Source organism: Ranitomeya imitator, chromosome 1, assembly GCF_032444005.1.
Source record: "Ranitomeya imitator isolate aRanImi1 chromosome 1, aRanImi1.pri, whole genome shotgun sequence".
Classification (NCBI taxonomy): Eukaryota; Metazoa; Chordata; class Amphibia; order Anura; family Dendrobatidae; genus Ranitomeya; species Ranitomeya imitator.
In genome coordinates, this window is record NC_091282.1 from 23,340,680 (window position 1) to 23,362,135 (window position 21,456).

The 21,456-nt window shown below is 48.6% G+C and overlaps 1 protein-coding gene across 1 annotated transcript in view; it reads right to left on the reverse strand.

Annotated features, from left to right (window-relative positions):
* The window catches only part of LOC138659000 (zinc finger protein 665-like), a 37,000-nt gene extending 15,999 nt beyond the window's left edge, over positions 1 to 21,001 (reverse strand). The window contains exon 1 of the mRNA XM_069745875.1: positions 20,833 to 21,001. Within this exon, the coding sequence (XP_069601976.1) occupies positions 20,833 to 20,959 (127 nt within the window). The 5' untranslated portion in view covers positions 20,960 to 21,001. The remainder of the gene's footprint in view (positions 1 to 20,832) is intronic.
* Between the last annotated feature and the right edge of the window lie 455 nt (positions 21,002 to 21,456).

Sequence of the window (21,456 nt, forward strand, 5' to 3'; positions counted from 1 at the left end):
GGCTTTCTTGGCCCAGGAGACAGCTGTTGCTCTAGTAGAATGGGCTGTGAGCTTTTCTGGTGGTGGAAGGCCTTGAATTTGATAAGCCTCCAGGATTGCTCTTTTGATCCAATTTGCAATTGTGGATCTGGAAGTTTTCTTCCCCTTATTCTGGCCGAGAAGATGAATAAACAGATTCTGATCTTTTCTAATCTTTTCTGATGCATGAAGATAATAGAGTACCATTCTTCGAACATCCAAAGTATGGAAATGTTCCTCTTCCTCATTCTTTGGTTCTTGATAGAATGATGGAAGAATTATCTCCTGCGATTTGTGGAAATCGGAGACGAGCTTTGGGAGAAAGGATGGGTCTAATCGCAGGATAAGCCTGTCCTGAAGAATCTTCATGTAGGGCTCATTGATTGACAGGGCTTGTAGTTCACCCACTCTTCTGGCTGTTGTTATGGCTACCAGGAAGGTGGTCTTCCAGGCGAGTTTATCCATGGTTATGGAAGATAAGGGTTCAAATGGTGGCAGTGTAAGTCCTTTCAGGACTATATTCAGGTCCCAGGATGGAACTATATTTATGGGTCTTGGAGATATGCGGGATGCCGCCATCATGAATCTTCTTACCCATCTACGGTCAGCTAAAGACTGGTCAAAATAAGAGCTCAAGGCTGCCACTTGTACCTTGAGGGTGCTGGGTCTGAGACCCTTCTCCAGCCCATCTTGTAGAAAATCCAGGATCTTGGCTAGGTTTGGTTTATCTGGGTTAGGTTGTTCAGGAGCACACCATGTGATGAAAGTCTTCCAGATTTTTTGGTAGATAGAATTAGTAACTGTTTTGCGGCTTTTTTGTAATGTTTTAATTACTCTCTTTGATAGTCCTCTAGTTCTCAGAATTGAGAATTCAGAAGCCAGGCATTTAGGTGTAGCCTCTCGGGATCTGGATGCAGTATTGGCCCCTGGTAGAGAAGGTCTTTGACAGGTGGAAGTGCTATTGGCCCATCTATTTTTAGACTGATGAGGGCCCCAAACCAACCTCTTTTGGGCCAAAGTGGAGCTATTAGGATCACCTTGAGTTTTTCTGCCCTTATTTTCTGCAGGACTTTTGATAGGACTGGCAATGGCGGGAAAGCGTATGCTAGCGTGAATGTCCATGGCTGGACCAATGCGTCCACAGCTAACCCCGGATTCATCGGTTCTAGCGAGAAGAACTGGTCTACCTTTGTGTTCTGACTGTTCGCAAACAAGTCCACTTCTGGCTGTCCCCATCTTTTGACTAGAATCTGAAAGACTTCTGGGTTTAGGCTCCATTCTCCTGGACGGACCTCTGTTCTGCTCAAGAAGTCGGCTTGTACGTTTATCTCCCCTTTTATGTGTAGGGCGGATACAGAGAGAACATGTTCTTCGGCCCAAGAAAATATTCTTGCTGATATTCTTTTTAGATCTTCGTGTCTTGTACTTCCCTGGTGGCGAAGGTGGGCAACTGTTGTCATGTTGTCTGAGTATATTTTTATGTGGGAATTTTGTACAAGAGTTACCGCCGCTTTTAGAACTTCTTCTACTGCTTTTAGTTCTTTGAAATTCGAGGATTGTTGTGCTATTTCGGCTGACCAGAATCCCTGGAATATGTGCTGGTCTACCGTAGCTCCCCAACCTTTTCCACTGGCATCTACTGTTATGGTCACTGCTGGGACCTGCAACCAGGGAACTCCTCTTATTAAGTCCTCTTTTTGTAGCCACCATGTTAATGAGGATTTTACATGCGGTGGTATCCAGATCTTTTTGTCTAGAGAACCTGGGGATCCGTCCCAGCTTGATAGAATATGTGTCTGAAGTATCCTGGTGTGGGCTTGAGCCCATGCCACCATCTGGATGCAAGATGTCATGGTACCTAGAACCGACATGGCCCATCTTAGAGATACTCTCTTCTTGTCCCGCAACATTCTTATCTTTGATGTAAGCAGGGACCGTTTTTGTTCGGGCAAGAAAGATGTTTGGCTGTGGGAGTCTAATAAGACCCCTAAAAAGATCTTCGTTGTGGACGGAACCATATCCGATTTTTTGGGGTTTACCACCCATCCCAGGGATGACAGGATCTGGACTGTTGTTTGAAGATGTTCCTGTAGAATTGGAACCGTGGGAGCCACTACCAAGAGGACGTCGAGGTATGAGATTATGCATATCTGCTGACTTCTGATGTACGCCATCACCTCGGACATGACCTTTGTAAAGATCCTTGGAGCTGATGATAGTCCGAATGGGAGGACATTGAACTGGAAGTGGTCTATAACTTCTCCTCTGGTGACTGCAAACCTTAGAAATTTTCGATAGATTGGATGGACTGGGACGTGATAATATGCGTCCTGTAAGTCGATGGTTGCCATGACGAAGTCTTGCCCTATTAAGGGTACTGTCGATCTCACGGACTCCATTCTGAATCTTCTGTAGGTTACATATTGATTCAGCGGTTTCAGATTGATTATCATCCGATGGGTTCCGTTTGGTTTCCTTATCAGAAATAGGCTGGAATAATGGCCCTTGTTTCTTTCGTCTTTTGGGACTGTGGAGATCACATTGTTGATTAAGAGATCTTCTATCCCAGTTATCAGGGTGGACTGTAGCTTTGGTGTTGATAACGTTGTCGTTTTCATTCTTTTTTGGGGATATGATGTAAACTCATGTAAACGCACAGCCAGCTCTTCCCTCTCCTAGTGTATCCTCACCCACCCCCTGCAGACTGTGAGCCCTCGCGGGCAGGGTCCTCCCTCCTTATGTACTCGTGTGCCTTGTTATCTGCTCATGTTTAATGTATTTGTCTATATTTGCCCCGTATTCACATGTAAAGCGCCATGGAATAAATGGCGCTATAAAAATGTATAATAATAATAAAAAATAATAACTCTATTTTCATCCCCTCTTTGACCAATCTTAAGGTCCACTGATCCACACCGATCTCTTGCCAGACTGGGAGGAAGTTCGAAATCCGACCCCCCACTCTGACGGCGTCATTGCTTTCCCTGGTTTTGGGGTTGTGAGAGAAAAAGATTCCTGTCTTTCCCTCCTTTCGGAAAGCTCCAGCGACCTGTCTTACCCTTTCCTTTGTATTGAGGAGTATGCTCCTGCTGAGCGCGGAAGGGTCTTTTCCTAGGGTTCCTAGGTTCTGGTAAGGTCTTTTTCTTGTCTGAAGCCTTCTCCAAAAGATCATCCAAGGCTGGTCCAAACATATACTTTCCTTTAAAAGGAATAGAACACAGCCTCATCTTGGAAGTCATATCCCCAGACCAGGATCTTAGCCAGAGTGCACGCCTTACCGAGTTTGACAGTGCAGATGATCTCGCCGTCACTCTCACGGATTCTGCGGAAGCATCTGCTAAAAAGCCTGTTGCTTTCTGGAAGATAGGCAAGGAGGCTAGAATATCTTCTCTCGGGGTACCTGAGGACAAGTGCTCCTTTAGCTGCCCCAGCCAGCGATGCATCGATCTAGCCACGCAAGTGGATACTGAATTGATGTTCAGTAAAGACGCTGACGTTTCCCACGACTTCCTTAGTAGTCCATCTATCTTACGTTCCATAGGGTCTCTCAGTTGGGAGGCATCCTCGAATGGTAGCGTGGTCTTTTTGGCTACTCTGGCAATCTGGACGTCTACTTTTGGAACTTCTGACCAGCATGACGCTGTCTCGGCATCCACAGGAAATCTGTCTTTAATTTCCGCTGGAGTAGTCAGCTTCTTTTCTGGGGATTCCCACTCGTCCAGAACTAAATCCCGGATGTTTTGGTGAATAGGAAACACCTGACGCTTCCTAGAACGAAGTCCTCCAAACATCTCTTCTTGCACTGACTGGGCCGTCTTCTCTTCCTCAACCTCCATAGTTTTCCTTACAGCCGTAAGGAGTTCTTCTATATCAGATGAAGAGAAGTAGTATCTCTCTTGCTGGACAGTTTCAGAGTCCAGGGATAATTCACCCTCCTCTGGGGGTTCGTCCGACGTCTCTCCCTGAGAGTCCTCCTGCTCTTCCTCCTGTGGATTAAGTTTCCTTTTCTTAGCCTCAGGAGGGGCACTAGGAGATGGTGTAGGCTGGGAAAGAGTGGCCAGAGATGTTTTAATCTCCTGCTGGATTAAGGTTTTAATCTCTTCTATCAGGGATGGCTGTTCCTCTCTGATTATTTTGTCTGTGCATTCTTTGCACAATGATTTCTTAAATGAAGAGGACAGCGTCTTCATACAAACTGCTCATTTGCGGGTAGTTTTTGTTTTAATTCCTGATGTGGGTTCCTTGTCCCCCTAAAAAGGAAGGGGAGAAGGAATCATAAGACTACAACCCACATCAGGGAATGGACACCCGGGGCCAGACTACTCACTGGGGCCGGGATGGTGCTGTGTTCTGCAGGTGCAGAGCGCGAGGAAGCAGACATCTCCATAGTCTTCACCACACAGTGGTCCTACCTGCGATGTCTTCCTGTCCAGGGCCTGAGTATATAGGCGACCAGACGCAGCACCTGTCCTCCTGGATGAGGACCTCCTCCTCCGGTGTCCGGAAGTACGTGGGGGAGAACGCCGACGTCTTCCACGCTGTCTGCCTAGCGTTCCTGGCTGGAACGCACGAGGAACTTCCTGTTTCAGAGAAGCCGGCCGGCGTCTGACGTCACATCCGGCCGCCGACTTCAGACCGGAAGTACCCACACACGCGCGCGCGGTGCGGAGGAGGAGAAGGGCTGGAGAGCTCCGAGAGGCCTCCAGCCGAAGAACGCCCCAGACCTTAACCGCAGGCGCGGAATGGCGGCGGTGAAGAGTCCCGAGTCGGAGGAGACGGGAGCAGCGACAGGGAATGGACGAAAGTCTGATCCCCGCTGCCCGGCCAAACTATTCATATTCCCCCCGGTGACTGCTGCCGGCACAGTGCACCTGGGATGACCTCTTCATCCCTAGTAGGGACAGGAAAGAACACTGAGGGGAGGATGAGGGAGGGGTTATTAAACCTCTTGTCATTTCCTGTCCCTATTAGGAAAGGGGTAACATCCTCCAGGTGTGCTGTCGTAGGGGGTTACTAGAGAAAAAAAAGGGCGGTTCCTCTCTCCGCATCAGTGGATTACAGAACGTGAGAGGATACAAATTATACAAATTATCCTTAACCGCACCTTAGGTGGTAAACTATATACAATAACCCACCGACCGGAAGGTAATGGCTTAGTAACGGGAGGGAATATAAGGGTGCTGTCATGGGTTCCGTAAAAACACTTTACCTGTAAGTGATATACGTGCTTTCCTGTCACCCATGACAGCATCAAGGAGAGAATTACAGAGAATCACTCTATTAGGCAGGGACCACAGTCTGTACAACCCTCTTACCAAACGTGAGATCAGAAGAGGCAGAAAGATCCAGTCTATAGTGGCTATAAAAGGTGGAAAGCGATGACCATGTAGCTGCTCTTGTAGAGTGGGCCTTCAGGTTGCCAGGGACCGGTCTTCCTGCACCTACATAGGCCAATCCGATAGCTTCCCTTATCCATCTGGATAGGGTACCCTTCGAGACTCCCATCCCCTTCCTAGAACCCTGGAAGGAGAAAAACAGGGCCCTATCCTTCCTCCAAAGTTTTGTTGTCAATAAATAATGAAGAAGGCATCTCCTAACATCTAGGGTATGGAATTTCCTTTCCCCATCATTTTTTTGGGTTAGGACAGAATGAAGATGGCGATATCTCTTGTGACCTAAGGAACCTAGATACTACTTTAGGAAGATAGAGTAGTTTTAAAACCTGACCCTGCCTATCATCCATTACTATGGTAAAGGGAGAGTCTCCTGATAGGGTCTGTATATCGCTTACTCTCCGTGCTGATGTCAGGGCTACTAAGAGTATAGTTTTTAATATAACCAGTTTTATGGATCCTTCAGTTGAAGGCTCAAAGGGGGGTTCTGTTACAGCATTCAAGACCAGGTTCAAGTCCCATGGAGGGACCCTGGCCAGTGGGACAGGTCTGATCCTAATAAACCTGACCACCCACCGATTACCCGCGAGGTTGTAATTATACAGAGCCCCAAGGCTGATACCTGAACTTTCAAGGTACTAAACGCCAGGCTCTGTTCCTGCTCCTTCTAAAGGAACTCCAGGATTTATTTTAGGGGCACCTTTCCTTCCATAGAACACCTTGTAGATGACAGGAATTTTTTCCAGGTCCTACCATGAATTTTTGTAGTGACTGGCTTCCTACCAGCAAGCAAGGTAGAGACCAGGTTGGCAGAAAACTCCTCACCCTCTAGCACTGACCTCTCAAGTTCCAGGCTAAGTGCAGCCCAGTCACCTGAAAATGGAACACAGGCCCTTGAGCTAGAAGGTCCGGGATCTCTGAAAGGACCCACGATTCCGTGACTGACATGTTCCTGAGCCAAAAGAACCAGGGCCTCTCGGGTCAAAAGGGGGCAGTGAGCACTATTCTTGCCCTGTCCTGCCTGATCTTCCTGAGAACTGCTGGTATTAGACCGACCAGGTAGAAGGTGTAGGCCAGGGTAAAGTCCCATTTGATCCGAAAGGTGTCTACCGCCTTAGGGTTCTCTCTTGGTTTCAGGGAGCAGAACCTCTCCATTTTGCTGTTCTGGAGAGTGGCGAAAAGGTAAATTTCCATCTGCCCTCACTTGTCCACCAGATGCCTGAATATTGCCGTCTTGAGGGACCATTCGCCCTGCAGAAGTGGTCTGCGGCTAAAAAAAATAAAAATCTCTATTATAGTGTCCTTTCCCCTGATGTGAAGTGCAGATAGTGAAGGGATGTTTCTCTCCGCAAGGCTGAAAATCCGCTTGGTAACATACATTAGGGAGCTGGACCATGTACCCCCATGATGATTTAGTTATGCCACAGTGACTTGCAACACATTCTTTACTGCCAGAAGTTCCCACATATATGAGGAGGCTTCCTTCTCTATTGCTGACCACGATCCCTGAACCAGATGGCCGCCCAGATGTGTTCCGCACCCCCTAGGACTGGCGTGTGTGGTAACTACCCTGGTGACTTGAGGAAACCACAGGACCCCTTCCCGAAGGGACTTTATCTGCAACCACCAGCGGAGCGAATGTATAACCTCCCGAGGTATAGTCATTGTACCCTCCAGATACCCCTGCAAAGAACTTGGCTTTCCAAGACAAAACCCTGCATCTCTCGAGTGGATCTGGGCCCACTTCACTTCCAGGATACATGAGGTTAGGGAGCCTAAGAGGGACATAGCACTTCTGAGGGACATTACTGGATCTCGTATTGATCTGGAAAGAAGATTGAGCAGCATTTCTTTCTTTTGTTCTGGTAGGCGACACTCTTGCTGGCAAGAGTCAAGCAAGAGTCCTGCCAGGCTAAACGGAAGGGCCTTCTACTGGATGTGCCTTTTGGTGCCCCCTACTGATACCGCCACTCAGATATTTCCGGAATGCTACATGTATTGGCACGTGGTAATATGCGTCCTTCAGGTCTAGGAAGTCATATAGCAACCCGGAAAGAGCAGTTGAATTGCCGACTTTATTGATTCCATCTTGAATTTTGGCATCTTCAATGTCTTGTTCAGACCCTTTAAGTTAAAAACCGTTCTGTACGAGCCATCCGACTTCTTTATTAGGAATAGGGGAGAATAAAAGCCTACCACTTTTCCTACTGGTACATCCTGCAGAACATTTTTCTTTAAGAGGCTCAGTACCTCTGCCTCTAAAGCTTTTTGCTCCGAGTTGGACACTCGTGGGGCCGTCATGATGAACCTGTTTGGGGGATGTCTCCCGAACTCCAGCTTCAACCCTACCCCCATCAGGTTGAGAATCCAAGGACTGGATGATATTTTCTCCCAGGCTGGATGGAAGAGGGAGAGTCTTCCTCCTACCTGGGGCCGAGAGTCATTTGGAGGACTTTCTATCACTTCAGGAAGAAGCACCAAACAGGAACTCCTTGCTCTTTTTTGATCTATCCTTCCACCTCTTATGTTCTATGGATGATCTCTTTCAGTTGTACCTTTTCCACTGAAAGGACTGCCTGAAGGATGAGAAGGGAGGTTTCGGGAACCCTTTCTTCTCATCGGCCGCTTTTTCTAATATGTCATCCAAAGCTGAGCCGAATAAGTACTGACCGTCACAAGGGAGACAGCATAGCTTCCATTTTGCCTGAACGTCTTTTTAACCAGACTGCTCTCCGGCCCGCATTCGATAATGTGGCAGATCTTGCGGCCAGTCTCAATGAGTCGGCTAATACATAGACCAAAAAGGCTGATGCACCCGATTACTGGGAGCGTGGCCAAAATTGAGTCCCTGGACGAATTCCCGCCCAGCTGGTCTTCCAATATGCTGAGCCGGACCATGAGGGACCTTGCTGTGCAGGTTACCGCGATGGCTGGACTCAGCTCCCCTGCCGATGAGTCCCATGTTGCTTTAAGGAAGGAGTCAACTTTTCTATCAAGAGGGTCTTTTAACGACCCCGAGTCCTCAAAGTGGAGGGATGAACTTCTTGAGGCCTTGGATATGGCAACGTCCAATTTGGGAGCTTTATTCCAGGACGCGGTGGCCTCTTCCTCAAAGGGGTACTTCCTTTTGAAGGATGCTGGCAGGGGGCCTTTCCTATCCGGCTTCTTCCATTCTTTACTAATGAGACCCAGGAATTTCTCATTCATTGGAAAAGCTCTGTTTCTTTTTGTCCAAGGTGCCAAACTTGACATCTTGGGATAGATTTTTTGGCCTTCTAGTCGACTAGTCCCAAAGTGGACCTCACAGCTTTAGCTAAATTGTCCACCTCTTCCAGAGGGAAGCAATAACCTGAGCCCGAGTCGCTTTCTGACATGGATGATTCTGACGTATCCTGCAGAACCCCTTCATCCAATGCCATAGACTATGAGGGTGACACTTCCCTTCTTGGTGTTCCTGAGAGGGACTAAGACTTTAATGAGTTCTCAGCTCTGATGAGAGTTCTTAAGGTGGAAGAGAAGTCAGAAGACTCTGTAGCCACCGTGTCATTGATGCATACCTGGTATAAATTTTTGGGCCATGTACTAACCATATTCTGCCCACACAGAGCGCATGCTCTGTGCTTTGATTTCCCTGTAGACTTTCTAGGGGGATCCTACCAGAAAGGCCAGATAGAGAAGGAGAGAGGGAGAGAGATCTGCATTATTAAAATGGTATTCTCGTAGCTCACTCACCACTCAGAGGAAATTGAAGGGTACCGGAACAGGAGACAGGACATCATCCGAAAGGTGTCCTTTAGGGACCGTGGAATCTTCCATCCTGGCAGAGCTGCGCCGACTTGTCCTTGAATCCTTGGACCGTTGCTGTCGGTTGGAGCATCCAGAACTTCCATCCTGGTGAGACTGGTTTCAGGGGTCGCTGTGGCTGCTCTGGCTCCCAATGCTGCTGTTGTGGAGAAGGCTTCTGTGCGTCCATAGCTGCACTAGTGCCCCTGCCTGGCTGGCGATCCACCCTTTAATACTGTGCCTGTAGGGGATCTGCCAGCCGGTGTCTCCTGCAGCTTCTGGTACCTGCCCTGGAAGTGTTCCGGGCGAAAGGTCCTGACCGTGTCATCAGAGCGCGACTTCCGGTTTCCGACCAGTCTCCGCGACCGCGCCGTAGGGCTGCTAGAGAACCATGCAGTGATGGTGCTGCAGGCTCCCGCATGACTGACGGCCGAGACCCCATCGGCAGTGCCCTGCCACACCCGACCAACCCAAGTCTGGGAACTTCTCTTTTCTCTTCTTTTCTTCTACTGCCGACGACTGAAGGTTCCCCTGTCAAGGACAGGAAACCACTGAGGCGGAGAGAGGAGCCGCCCTTTTTTACCTTGAAGCTTTCCTGTCCTTGAAGGGCGAATCCCCTCTGTTGTTGGTGCTGTCATGGGCGACAGGAAAAAACTAGAGCAAGTTCAGAGAAGAGCGACCAGGATGGTGAGCAGACTGCAGAGTATGTCCTATGAGGAATAATTAAAGGATCTGGGAATGTTTAGCTGCAAAAAGAGAGGAGACTGAGAGGAGACTTAATAGCTGTCTACAAATATCTGAGGGTCTGTCACAGTGTAGAGGGATCATCATTATTCTCATCTGCACAAGGAAAGACTAGAAGCAATGGGAGGAAACTGAAAGGGAGGAGACAAAGATTAGATATTAGAAAAAACAGTGATGGTGATCAATGAGTGGAACAAGCGACCACGAGAAGTGGTGAGTTCTCCTTCAATGGAAGTCTTCACAAAGAGGCCGGACAGACATCTGTCTGAGATGATTTAGTGAGGCCTGTGTGGCACCCCTAGGGGTATTTGCCACAAAAATAGTTACTGACAGTAAGTACAAATACTAAAATAGCAAGACTGCACTACCACCTCCGGCCAGAAGGGGGAGCTCCAGAGACTCCCCTTGATCCATTCTGGTCTGAGAGAAGAAATGGCAGTTGGGCTAAGGAGCTGATAGTGAGAGGTCATACAGTTGAATCTCTAACAGCCCTGTGACTGTGACCAGGCCTAAATCACCGGCCTGAGGAGAAGAGGGATAGAGAAAAAGGACATTGTGAGAACCGGGTAGCATTAATCACTACCCAGAACAGGCGCAAAGACGGATACCGGATCCGTGGCTGTATTCATTATATATAATACAGCAACCGGAAAAACGTGAGGTGATATCAGCTTCACTAGGGCCGGACGCAGCAACAGACACAGAGTTCAGCGGTACTCCTGGAGGGGGTAAGCCGATAAAAGGACTCGGGTTGCCCGTCGAACCAGGACCCGGAGGGGACAGATTGGGCCGGCAGCCAGTTCACATACAGCAGCAGGGCCACACAGAAATTGCGCACAATAAGAGGCGAAGACCCCGGCAGGGTCAAAGTAACTCAGAGTTCCCATACAGACTCCGGTGACAGGACTGGTTGTAAATCCTTTTATGTTAAAGTAAACTGGTTAAACGTTTCAGTGCCTCAGTCTTTCATTTGGACAATAGCCATCTATCCAGGATCGGGATCGTCACCGCTGGGAGAACCTGCTGCTGATCAAGTAAGTGCCTGTCCCCTCATGATACCCCTTACACTGTGCATTGCCTGAGGCCACAGCACCGGGTCAAGCCACCCGTGACATCCCCCTCAAGAGACAGACTCCATTGGTCCGGTGCTGGGTTTCCCGGTCTCCTGGGCGTCACAATTGGCGTCACGAACAGGATCTAGCCAGCCCGTATACCGGGTATTGTGTGCCGTGATTGGAGCCCAAAACTGTGAAAAGTGGGATGAAAAATCTTGAAAATTGACTTTATTAAAGAAAAATCCATTCCCCATTGAAAACTATTGAAAGTGACTTTTCCCCATTGGTTATAATGGAGTAAAGATGGCCGCCATCCCCTGAGGTAATCACTTCATAACCGTTAGGCACGAGACTGTTAATTGAGCTCCGCCATCACCTGAGCCCCAGTCTAACTGAAAAACTTCAGAATCCGCCATTACAGAGCGCGGTGGGTGGGAGCAGCAGGGGGCGTGTCATTGTGGGCGGCACCAAGCTGAGCGCTCTGACATCAGAGCAAGGGGAAAATCGATCCTGCTGCACAGCGGAACGAATCTACACTATCCCGACGGAAGCGGAGGACCGGAAGGGTCCGGATTAACTAAGGGGGGCACAGTATGTCGCAGCACGGAGACGCCGCAGCACTCGGCAACGCTAATGCAGCTGAAAGACAGAGTGTCGATAGAGAGTCCGGCAGCGCAGCGGTGCAAGGAGCGGCGCCCATCATGCCGGTGCTGATGCCATATACCCCGGGTGGCCCGTGGCTTCCAATGTATGAAGGTGAGCCTAATACCCTTGACGATTTCAGAGAAAAGATGCTGGCCCATTTTGACATGTTCCCTGTGGGTGAAGTTCAGCGTGTTAGTCTCCTGATGATGCAGTTAAGTGGCCATGCTAAGCGAGAAGTCACAGCATGGGCAGCTGATCTAAAAGGCACTGTTGAACGCATATTTGCTGGATTAAAAGCTACATTTGAAACCACGGCCAGCAGCAAAGCTAAAATACGATTCTTTAGTTGCAAACAAAAAGCTAATGAGGGCGTGAGAGACTTTGCCTTAAACCTGCAGGAAGCCCTTAAATCACTTACACTGGCTGAACCCATTTTTAACACCGGAGCGGATAAACTGCTAAGAGATCAATTTATTGAGGGACTCTACACCCCTTCTCACCGGGGGCATGTGAGCATGCTTGTTTTTAAGAACCCTGAATTGACATTTGCCCAATTAAAGGAGAGCGCTATACGTCTCCAGCTGGCAGAGGCACCTCGGGATCAGGATCCTGCGCAACCCATGGCAGAGGCACCTCAACAACAGGGAGTGCAAGTGACATCAGCTATGTCCGGGGCCATTGCTAAGCCCCTGGGGCCCAGTACTAATGAGGCTCTTCAACAAAAGCTTGACTCTTTAGCTGATGTTGTTGCTTCAATGGCTAAAACCATGCAGGAGATGAGAGGACACAAGATGGAGTTGGCAAACTGTAGAGAGGATGTTCCATGGATGAGACCCCGGAGATACCCGACATGGAGAGGACGACCCCGCGACCGCTACCAACCAGATGGACAGCCCATTTGCCGCCGTTGCCAGCAGCCGGGCCACTTTGCACGAGATTGTGATTTAAACGGGAATCCCCTGGGAATGCGGGCCGCTTCGCAGGAATGAACTTTCAAGGCCCAACACCCTGGCACGACAGGTACATCGGAGGACGACCCATTATCCCTATCGTGCTGGACGGAATTCCCCTCAACGCTTTGCTGGACACAGGTTCCCAGATTTCATCTATACCGTATATCCTTTATAAGAGGTACTGGGCTGATGCAGATATTGATAAAGGGCCCTCTGATGTTGAACTAGATATATGGGCCAGTAATGGTAAGTTGGTACCGAAACTAGGATTCAGGGAGATGACCATAAAGATTGGTAAAGTAGAACTGAAGAAACAGTATATAATTGTTGTTGATGTTGACCGGCGGAACTGTGAACCAACTGTATTGATAGGAATGAATGTGTTAGAGAACTGCTTTTCCGAAGTCATTTCTGTCTTACAGCAAATTGCTGAAACTGCCCAATCCTGCCAGCAGAGAGTTCTCCGGAGGGAAATAAAAGTATTGATGTTAAGGCAACAGGTAGAAGTTGCAGGTGGAGAAATCGGCAGTGTGAGGGTAAGTGATCCAACATCTATTGTAATCCCACCAAAAACAGAAATGCTGGTATGGTGTAGAGCAGCCATTGGTACTAAGGGACGAGATTATCAAGCCTTAATAGAACCAGTGTACACCGACAGCAGGCCCACTATACTCACAGCACGAGGGATAGTCGAGGTACACCGGGGACGAGTGCCGGTACGACTTTTGAACTGTGGAGAGGAAGAGGTCACTTTGCCAAGGTATGCTACAGTGGCAAAGCTATATACTGTTGACAACAATGCCATCACAACCATTGAGCCCTTAGAACCAACCTGTCAGGTGGAAGGCAATGGCTCAGATGGAGAAATGGAGGATTGGTGCCAACAGCTACACGTGGGCATAAATTCAACACCTACCCATCAAAAACAAGGGGTGTATAGGCTAGTGACGGAATATGAACAAGTCTTCAGTAAACACCCATTGGACTTCGGACGGATAGAAGGGGTAGAACACACAATCCCCACAGGTGACCATCCCCCAATAAAAGAAAGATATAGACCCATACCGCCCGCTCACTATCAATGTGCAAAAGATATGCTGAGGGAAATGAAACAGGCCGGGGTAATAAGAGACAGCTGTAGCCCCTGGGCGGCCCCTCTAGTGATTGTCAAAAAAAAGGACGGAACCATGAGAATGTGCGTAGACTACCGGAAGATTAATAACATCACCCATAAAGACGCCTACCCCTTGCCTAGGATAGAAGAGTCCTTAACTGCTTTGAAATCTGCTAATTATTTTTCCACCTTAGACTTAACAAGCGGGTATTGGCAAGTGACTGTGGCTGAGAGAGATAAGGAAAAGACGGCATTCACCACACCAATGGGTCTATGTGAATTTAATCGCATGCCGTTCGGACTCTGCAACGCATCCGGTACCTTCCAGCGGCTGATGGAATGCTGCCTCGGACACAAGAACTTCGAGACCGTCCTCCTGTACCTAGATGATGTGATCGTCTACTCAAAGACTTACGAACAACACTTAATAGACCTGGCAGAAGTGTTCGAAGCCTTATCCAGGTATGGCATGAAAGTCAAGCCATCCAAATGTCACCTTCTCAAGCCAAAGGTACAGTACCTGGGACACATCGTGAGTTCGGAGGGAGTAGCACCAGATCCCGAGAAAATAAGCGCCATAAGGGATTGGCCAAGACCTACCAGCGCAAAAGAAGTGAGACAATTCCTGGGATTGGTGGGTTACTATCGCAGATTTATAAAAGGATTTACCAAGTTGGCAGCACCCTTGCAAGACGCCTTGGTAGGGCAGACGAAGAAACCTTCAAACCGAAACCCTCCTTTTCAGTGGAACGACGAAAGGGAAGACTCCTTTGAACAACTAAAGAAGGCACTAACCGGAGAAGAGGTTCTGGCATACCCAGATTACCATAAACCTTTCATCCTCTACACCGATGCCAGTAATGTGGGACTAGGAGCGGTGCTGTCACAAAAGCAAGAAGGTCGGGAGAAAGTCATCGCCTTTGCAAGTAGAAAGCTCCGGCCTACTGAAAGAAATTCAGAAAATTACAGCTCCTTCAAATTGGAACTACTGGCAGTAGTTTGGGCTGTGACTGAACGTTTCAAACACTATCTGGCCGCTGCAGAATTTATTGTCTATACTGACAACAATCCGTTGACCCACCTGGACACAGCCAAATTAGGTGCGTTAGAACAGCGATGGATAGCCCGGTTATCTAATTACAACTTCATAATCAAGTATCGAGCAGGTCGCAAGAATGGAAATGCCGATGCCCTATCCCGGATGCCACACTTGAGAGATGTAGAAGAGGAAACGGGGGAGCTTGAAGAAATTGAACTACCAGCCTTCCATCGTCCCAAGGCAAAACATCATCAGTCAAGTACCTATCAGAAACAACAAGAGGTGAATTTTAATCCGTTAGCACACCATAGATGGGCTGACACCCAAGACAGCAATCCGACTGTGAAGTTGGTGAAGGAACTGTTGACTGAGCAAAGTGCATATCCCTATGAGGATGCCCCAGAAGAGACGCATCAACTCTGGAAAGAGAGAGGCAAAATGTTCCTGTATCAAGGGAAGCTCTGTAGAAGATACACCAATCCGAAAACACATGAATTGGTTTGGCAGATTATTGTGCCTAAACAAGATGTGAAGATGGTCCTCGAAGCTTACCATAATGGTGCTGGTCACTTCGGTTGGAAAAAGTTAGAAGTACTTCTAAGAGAAAGATTTTATTGGGTCGGGATGAGAAAATCAATCGAACAGTGGTGCAGAAATTGTGGCCCGTGTAACCTCAGAAGAAACGATCAAAAGAACCAAAGAGCACCACTGCAGCCCATAATCACCAAACAACCACTTGAACTTGTAGCCATGGACCACGTGAAGTTGACACCAAGCCGGTCCGGCTATGTCTATGCCTTGACCATCGTGGACAATTATTCACGTTTCTTGGTAGTAGTACCCGTAAAAGATCTGACAGCAAAAACAGCAGCCAAAGCGTTCCAAACGTACTTTTGTAGACCCCATGGATATCCGGAACAGGTTCTCACCGACCAAGGTACAGCCTTTGAATCAGAGATCTTCAGAGAATTCTGTAATATGTATGGTTGCAAAAAGATCCGGACGACGGCCTATCATCCACAAACAAACGGCTTATGCGAGAAGATGAACCATATTGTAATAGACCTACTAAAGACTTTACCTGAGACAGAAAGGAATCAATGGCCAGAGAAATTGCCTGACTTGGTGGATCTGTATAATCATGTCCCGGTGAGCTCCACCAACTGCACCCCAGCTTACCTTATGCGTGCAAGACCCGGCCAATTACCAATCGATCTAGAAATGGGAATTCTGAAACCAGAAGCAGAAGTTCAAGACTCCAATTGGGATATCATACGGCAAAAGCAGTATCGCCAAGTGCAAGAGAGTGTGGAAAGAAGCCTTCAGCAAACTAGAGAAATACAAGAGCGAACTTTCAACCAGAATGCTCTAGCGACCCCATTAAGACCGGGTGACCAAGTGCTCAAGAAAAATCGTCGAACCAATAAACTGGACAATCAGTGGGAAGCCGTACCCTACACAGTTTTACCAACAAGAGTGGATAATCCTAAAATGTGTCTCATTAGCAAAAACGGAGGCTTAACATCTGTACTAGTGTCAAGAGACAATCTTAAATTATGTCCGGAAGCATTGAAAGAGCCAGACGTTGTCCAGCCAGAACCAGAAGTTATTCAACCCATACAGGTTCAACCAGTAAAGGAAAAAGAAGAGGAAGTGTATCACACCTGTATAGGAGACTTTCCCAAAACCCTACTAACATACCATGGTGCAGTAGTGGTTCCCATGGTGGCCTTTTACCCAACACCGAACCCAATACCAGAAGTCCCAAGACAGGAAGAGGCTGACCCCGTACTACAGGAGGTTCCAGGCCAGGAAGAACAGATTCCTGGTCAGAGTAATCCCATTCACGGTGGACTTGCCAACTCCATAGTCGTGGAATTATCTTTAGCAGAGCGGGCAGATACTACATCCGCAGTAGACAGTAGTACACCACATGAAGAGACACCGCTATTACGTAGATCACAGCGTAGTACCCAGGGTCAATTACCGGCCAGGTATGCAGATTACCAACTATAAAGCTCACAATGTGAATTGTATATATGTTATGCCGTATATAGTTAAACAGAAAATGTAGTATAGTCATTGCTATCAGTCTGCAACGTTTAAGCCCAGTGCCTACAGAGACTTGTCTGTATGAACTTATTGCATATTCTTGAACTTTTTATCAGCCCGGAGGCACTAAATCAAAGCTCCGGAAAGACTGCTTTTTGAACTTTGCTTTTTGCTCTTTTTGAACTTTCTTTAGACTTTATATTGATAACTCCGTTGGAAAAATGGAACTAAATTCCTGGACACTAAGTACAGTGCCGTTCCTAATACCTTCAAGGATAGAACTGTATTAATGGACGCCATTTGAAGTTACTTTTTACAGAACTCTATTTTTGTTTCCTTGAGTGGTTTTTGTAACTTTTCATTTTTAAGACTCTGTACATATTAATTGTTATTTCAAAATGTTATTGTCCCACAGTCCCGGAGTACTGTTCTTAACTAAGGGGGAATGTGGCACCCCTAGGGGTATTTGCCACAAAAATAGTTACTGACAGTAAGTACAAATACTAAAATAGCAAGACTGCACTACCACCTCCGGCCAGAAGGGGGAGCTCCAGAGACTCCCCTTGATCCATTCTGGTCTGAGAGAAGAAATGGCAGTTGGGCTAAGGAGCTGATAGTGAGAGGTCATACAGTTGAATCTCTAACAGCCCTGTGACTGTTACCAGGCCTAAATCACCGGCCTGAGGAGAAGAGGGATAGAGAAAAAGGACATTGTGAGAACCGGGTAGCATTAATCACTACCCAGAACAGGCGCAAAGACGGATACCGGATCCGTGGCTGTATTCATTATATATAATACAGCAACCGGAAAAACGTGAGGTGATATCAGCTTCACTAGGGTCGGATGCAGCAACAGACACAGAGTTCAGCGGTACTCCCGGAGGGGGTAAACCGATAAAAGGACTCGGGTTGCCCGTCGAACCAGGACCCGGAGGGGACAGATTGGGCCGGCAGCCAGTTCACATACAGCAGCAGGGCCACACAGAAATTGTGCACAATAAGAGGCGAAGACCCCGGCAGGGTCAAAGTAACTCAGAGTTCCCATACAGACTCCGGTGACAGGACTGGTTGTAAATCCTTTTATGTTAAAGTAAACTGGTTAAACGTTTCAGTGCCTCAGTCTTTCATTTGGACAATAGCCATCTATCCAGGATCGGGATCATCACCGCTGGGAGAACCTGCTGCTGATCAAGTAAGTGCCTGTCCCCTCATGATACCCCTTACACTGTGCATTGCCTGAGGCCACAGCACCGGGTCAAGCCACCCGTGACATCCCCCTCAAGAGACAGACCCCATTGGTCCGGTGCTGGGTACCCCAGTCTCCTGGGCGTCACATCTGCATTGAGCAGGGGGTTGGACACGATGACTCTGGGGGTCCCTTCCAACTCTACCATTCTATGATTCTATCTACTATATAATTGTCTAAGGGTCACTTCCGTCTTTCTGTCTGTCCCGGATATTCATTGGTCGCGGCCTCTGTATGTCATGGAATCCAAGTTGCTGATTGGTCGTGGCAAAACGCCCACGACCATTGCCACGACCAATCATCGACGGTCGCAGTCTGGCGGCAACATGGCAGCTCCTTCCTCCCCGCAGTCAGTGCCCGCTCCGTACTCCCCTCCAGTCAGCCCTCACACAGGGTTAATGGCAGCGCTAATGGACTGCGTTATGCCGCGGTGTAACGCACTCCATTAACGCTGCTATTAACCCTGTGCGACAAAGTTTTTTACTATTGATGCTGCCTATGCAGTCTCAATAGTAAAAAGATCTAATGTTAAAAATAATAATAAAAAATCATCATATACTCACATTCCGGCGCCTTTCCCGCTCCTCGTGAAGCTACGGTGACCGCTCCATGGAAGTGGCAGGTTCCGGTGGCAAGGATGGTATGCGACAAGGATATGCCATGACGTCACGGTCATGTGACCGCGACCTCATCACAGGTCCTGCGACCATACCAACCCTGGGACCGGAAGCTGCCGCGTGCACCGCAAACAGGCGCCAGGACTTCAACGGAGGGCGAGTATATGTTTATTTTTTATTTTAAGTCTGTATACTACATGGCTCTGTGCTGTATATTCCATCGCTGTGCAACATACTACGTGGCTGGGCAATATACTACGTGGCTGGGCAATATACTACGTGACTGGGCAATATAGTACGTGGGCTGGGCAATATACTACGTGGGCTGGGCAATATACTACGTGGGCTGGGCAATATACTACGTGGGCTGGGCAATATACTACGTGGGCTGGGCAATATACTACGTGGGCTGGGCAATATACTACGTGACTGGACAATATACTACGTGGCTGGACAATATACTACGTGGCTGGGCAATATACTACGTGGCTGGGCAATATACTACGTGGCTGGGCAATATACTACGTGGCTGGGCAATATACTACGTGGCTGGGCAATATACTACGTGGCTGGGCAATATACTACGTGGCTGGGCAATATACTACGTGGCTGGGCAATATACTACGTGACTGGGCAATATACTACGTGACTGGGCAATATACTACGTGGCTGGGCAATATACTACGTGACTGGGCAATATACTACGTGGCTGGGCAATATACTACGTGACTGGGCAATATACTACGTGGCAGGGCAATATACTACGTGGCTGGGCAATATACTACGTGAGTTGGCAATATACTACGTGACTGGGCAATATACTACGTGGCTGGGCAATATACTACGTGGCTGGGCAATATACTACGTGGCTGGGCAATATACTACGTGAGTTGGCAATATACTACGTGGCTGGGCAATATACTACGTGACTGGGCAATATACTACGTGGCTGGGCAATATACTACGTGGCTGGGCAATATACTACGTGGCTGGGCAATATACTACGTGGCTGGGCAATATACTACGTGGCAGGGCAATATACTACGTGGCAGGGCAATATACTACGTGGCTGGGCAATATACTACGTGACTGGGCAATATACGTGACTGGGCAATATACTACGTGGCTGGGCAATATACTACGTGGCTGGGCAATATACTACGTGGCTGGGCAATATACTACGTGACTGGACAATATACTAAGTGACTGGGCAATATACTACGTGGCTGGGCAATATACTACGTGACTGGGCAATATACTACGTGACTGGGCAATATACTACGTGGCTGGGCAATATACTACGTGGCTGGGCAATATACTACGTGGCTGGGCAATATACTACGTGGCTGGGCAATATACTACGTGGCTGGGCAATATACTACGTGGCTGGGCAATATACTACGTGGCAGGGCAATATACTACGTGGCAGGGCAATATACTACGTGGCTGGGCAATATACTACGTGGCTGGGCAATATACTACGTGGCTGGGCAATATACTACGTGGCTGGGCAATATACTACGTGGCTGGGCAATATACTACGTGGCTGGGCAATATACTACGTGGCTGGGCAATATACTACGTGGCTGGGCAATATACTACGTGGCTGGGCAATATACTACGTGGCTGGGCAATATACTACGTGGCTGGGCAATATACTACATGGCTGGGCAATATACTACGTGGCTGGGCAATATACTACGTGGCTGGGCAATATACTACGTGGCAGGGCAATATACTACGTGGCTGTGCAATATACTACATGGACATGCATATTCTAGAATACCCGATGCGTTAGAATCCGGCCACCATCTAGTAATAATATATTTACCATCCTGCCCGGTGCCTGCTGATGGCCGAACCCTGCAGGCACTAATGAGCTTTATTCTCCCAGTGGCCCTCAGGTTCGGTCATGGGGCGGCGCTGGTTCCGTCCTGACAGCCGACACTATACAGGAGCAGTGTCAGTCAGGGCGGGTACAGCGCCCCTTTAATAATGGAGAAGCCCCCGACCAATGTATAATATCAGGACCGTCACCCGGAACCTTCCATCACCCGCTCAGTGTTCGCACCGCGCGGCCCAAGATCAGTGCACGAGACACAACAAACAGCGGAGCGTCCATGTCCAGCGTCAGCCCGACAGTGACCGGAACAACGGGACACTCTGCACTCACCAGCTCCACTGCTGGACGGGACGGGAACTGCAGCCACTATCACTATCTGTGCATCTCTACAGCGGGGTCCGGCACTGTCTCCCCCCATATACAGCGCAGGGTGACGGCGGCTACAAAGAGGGAACATCCAGGACACAGCACCTACCTCCACCTGCAGAGCGGACAGGACCTGTGTGACGTCACCGTCATGTGATCAGTCACATGGGGATGAGTCACATGATCAGGGGCGGAGCTCCAAGGCTCTCACTGTCTGCAGGACTCTGCTGTGCTGGATGGTGTCTAGTATCATAGAGAAGGATGGAGCGGAGCCGTGTGTGTAATATGTGCGGAGCCGTGTGTGTAATGTGTGCGGAGCGGAGCCGTGTGTGTAATGTGCGCGGAGCGGAGCCGTGTGTGTAATGTGTGCGGAGCGGAGCCGTGTGTGTAATGTGTGCGGAGCGGAGCCGTGTGTGTAATGTGTGCGGAGCGGAGCCGTGTGTGTAATGTGTGCGGAGCGGAGCCGTGTGTGTAATGTGTGCGGAGCCGTGTGTGTAATGTGTGCGGAGCGGAGCCGTGTGTGTAATGTGTGCGGAGCGGAGCCGTGTGTGTAATGTGTGCGGAGCGGAGCCGTGTGTGTAATGTGTG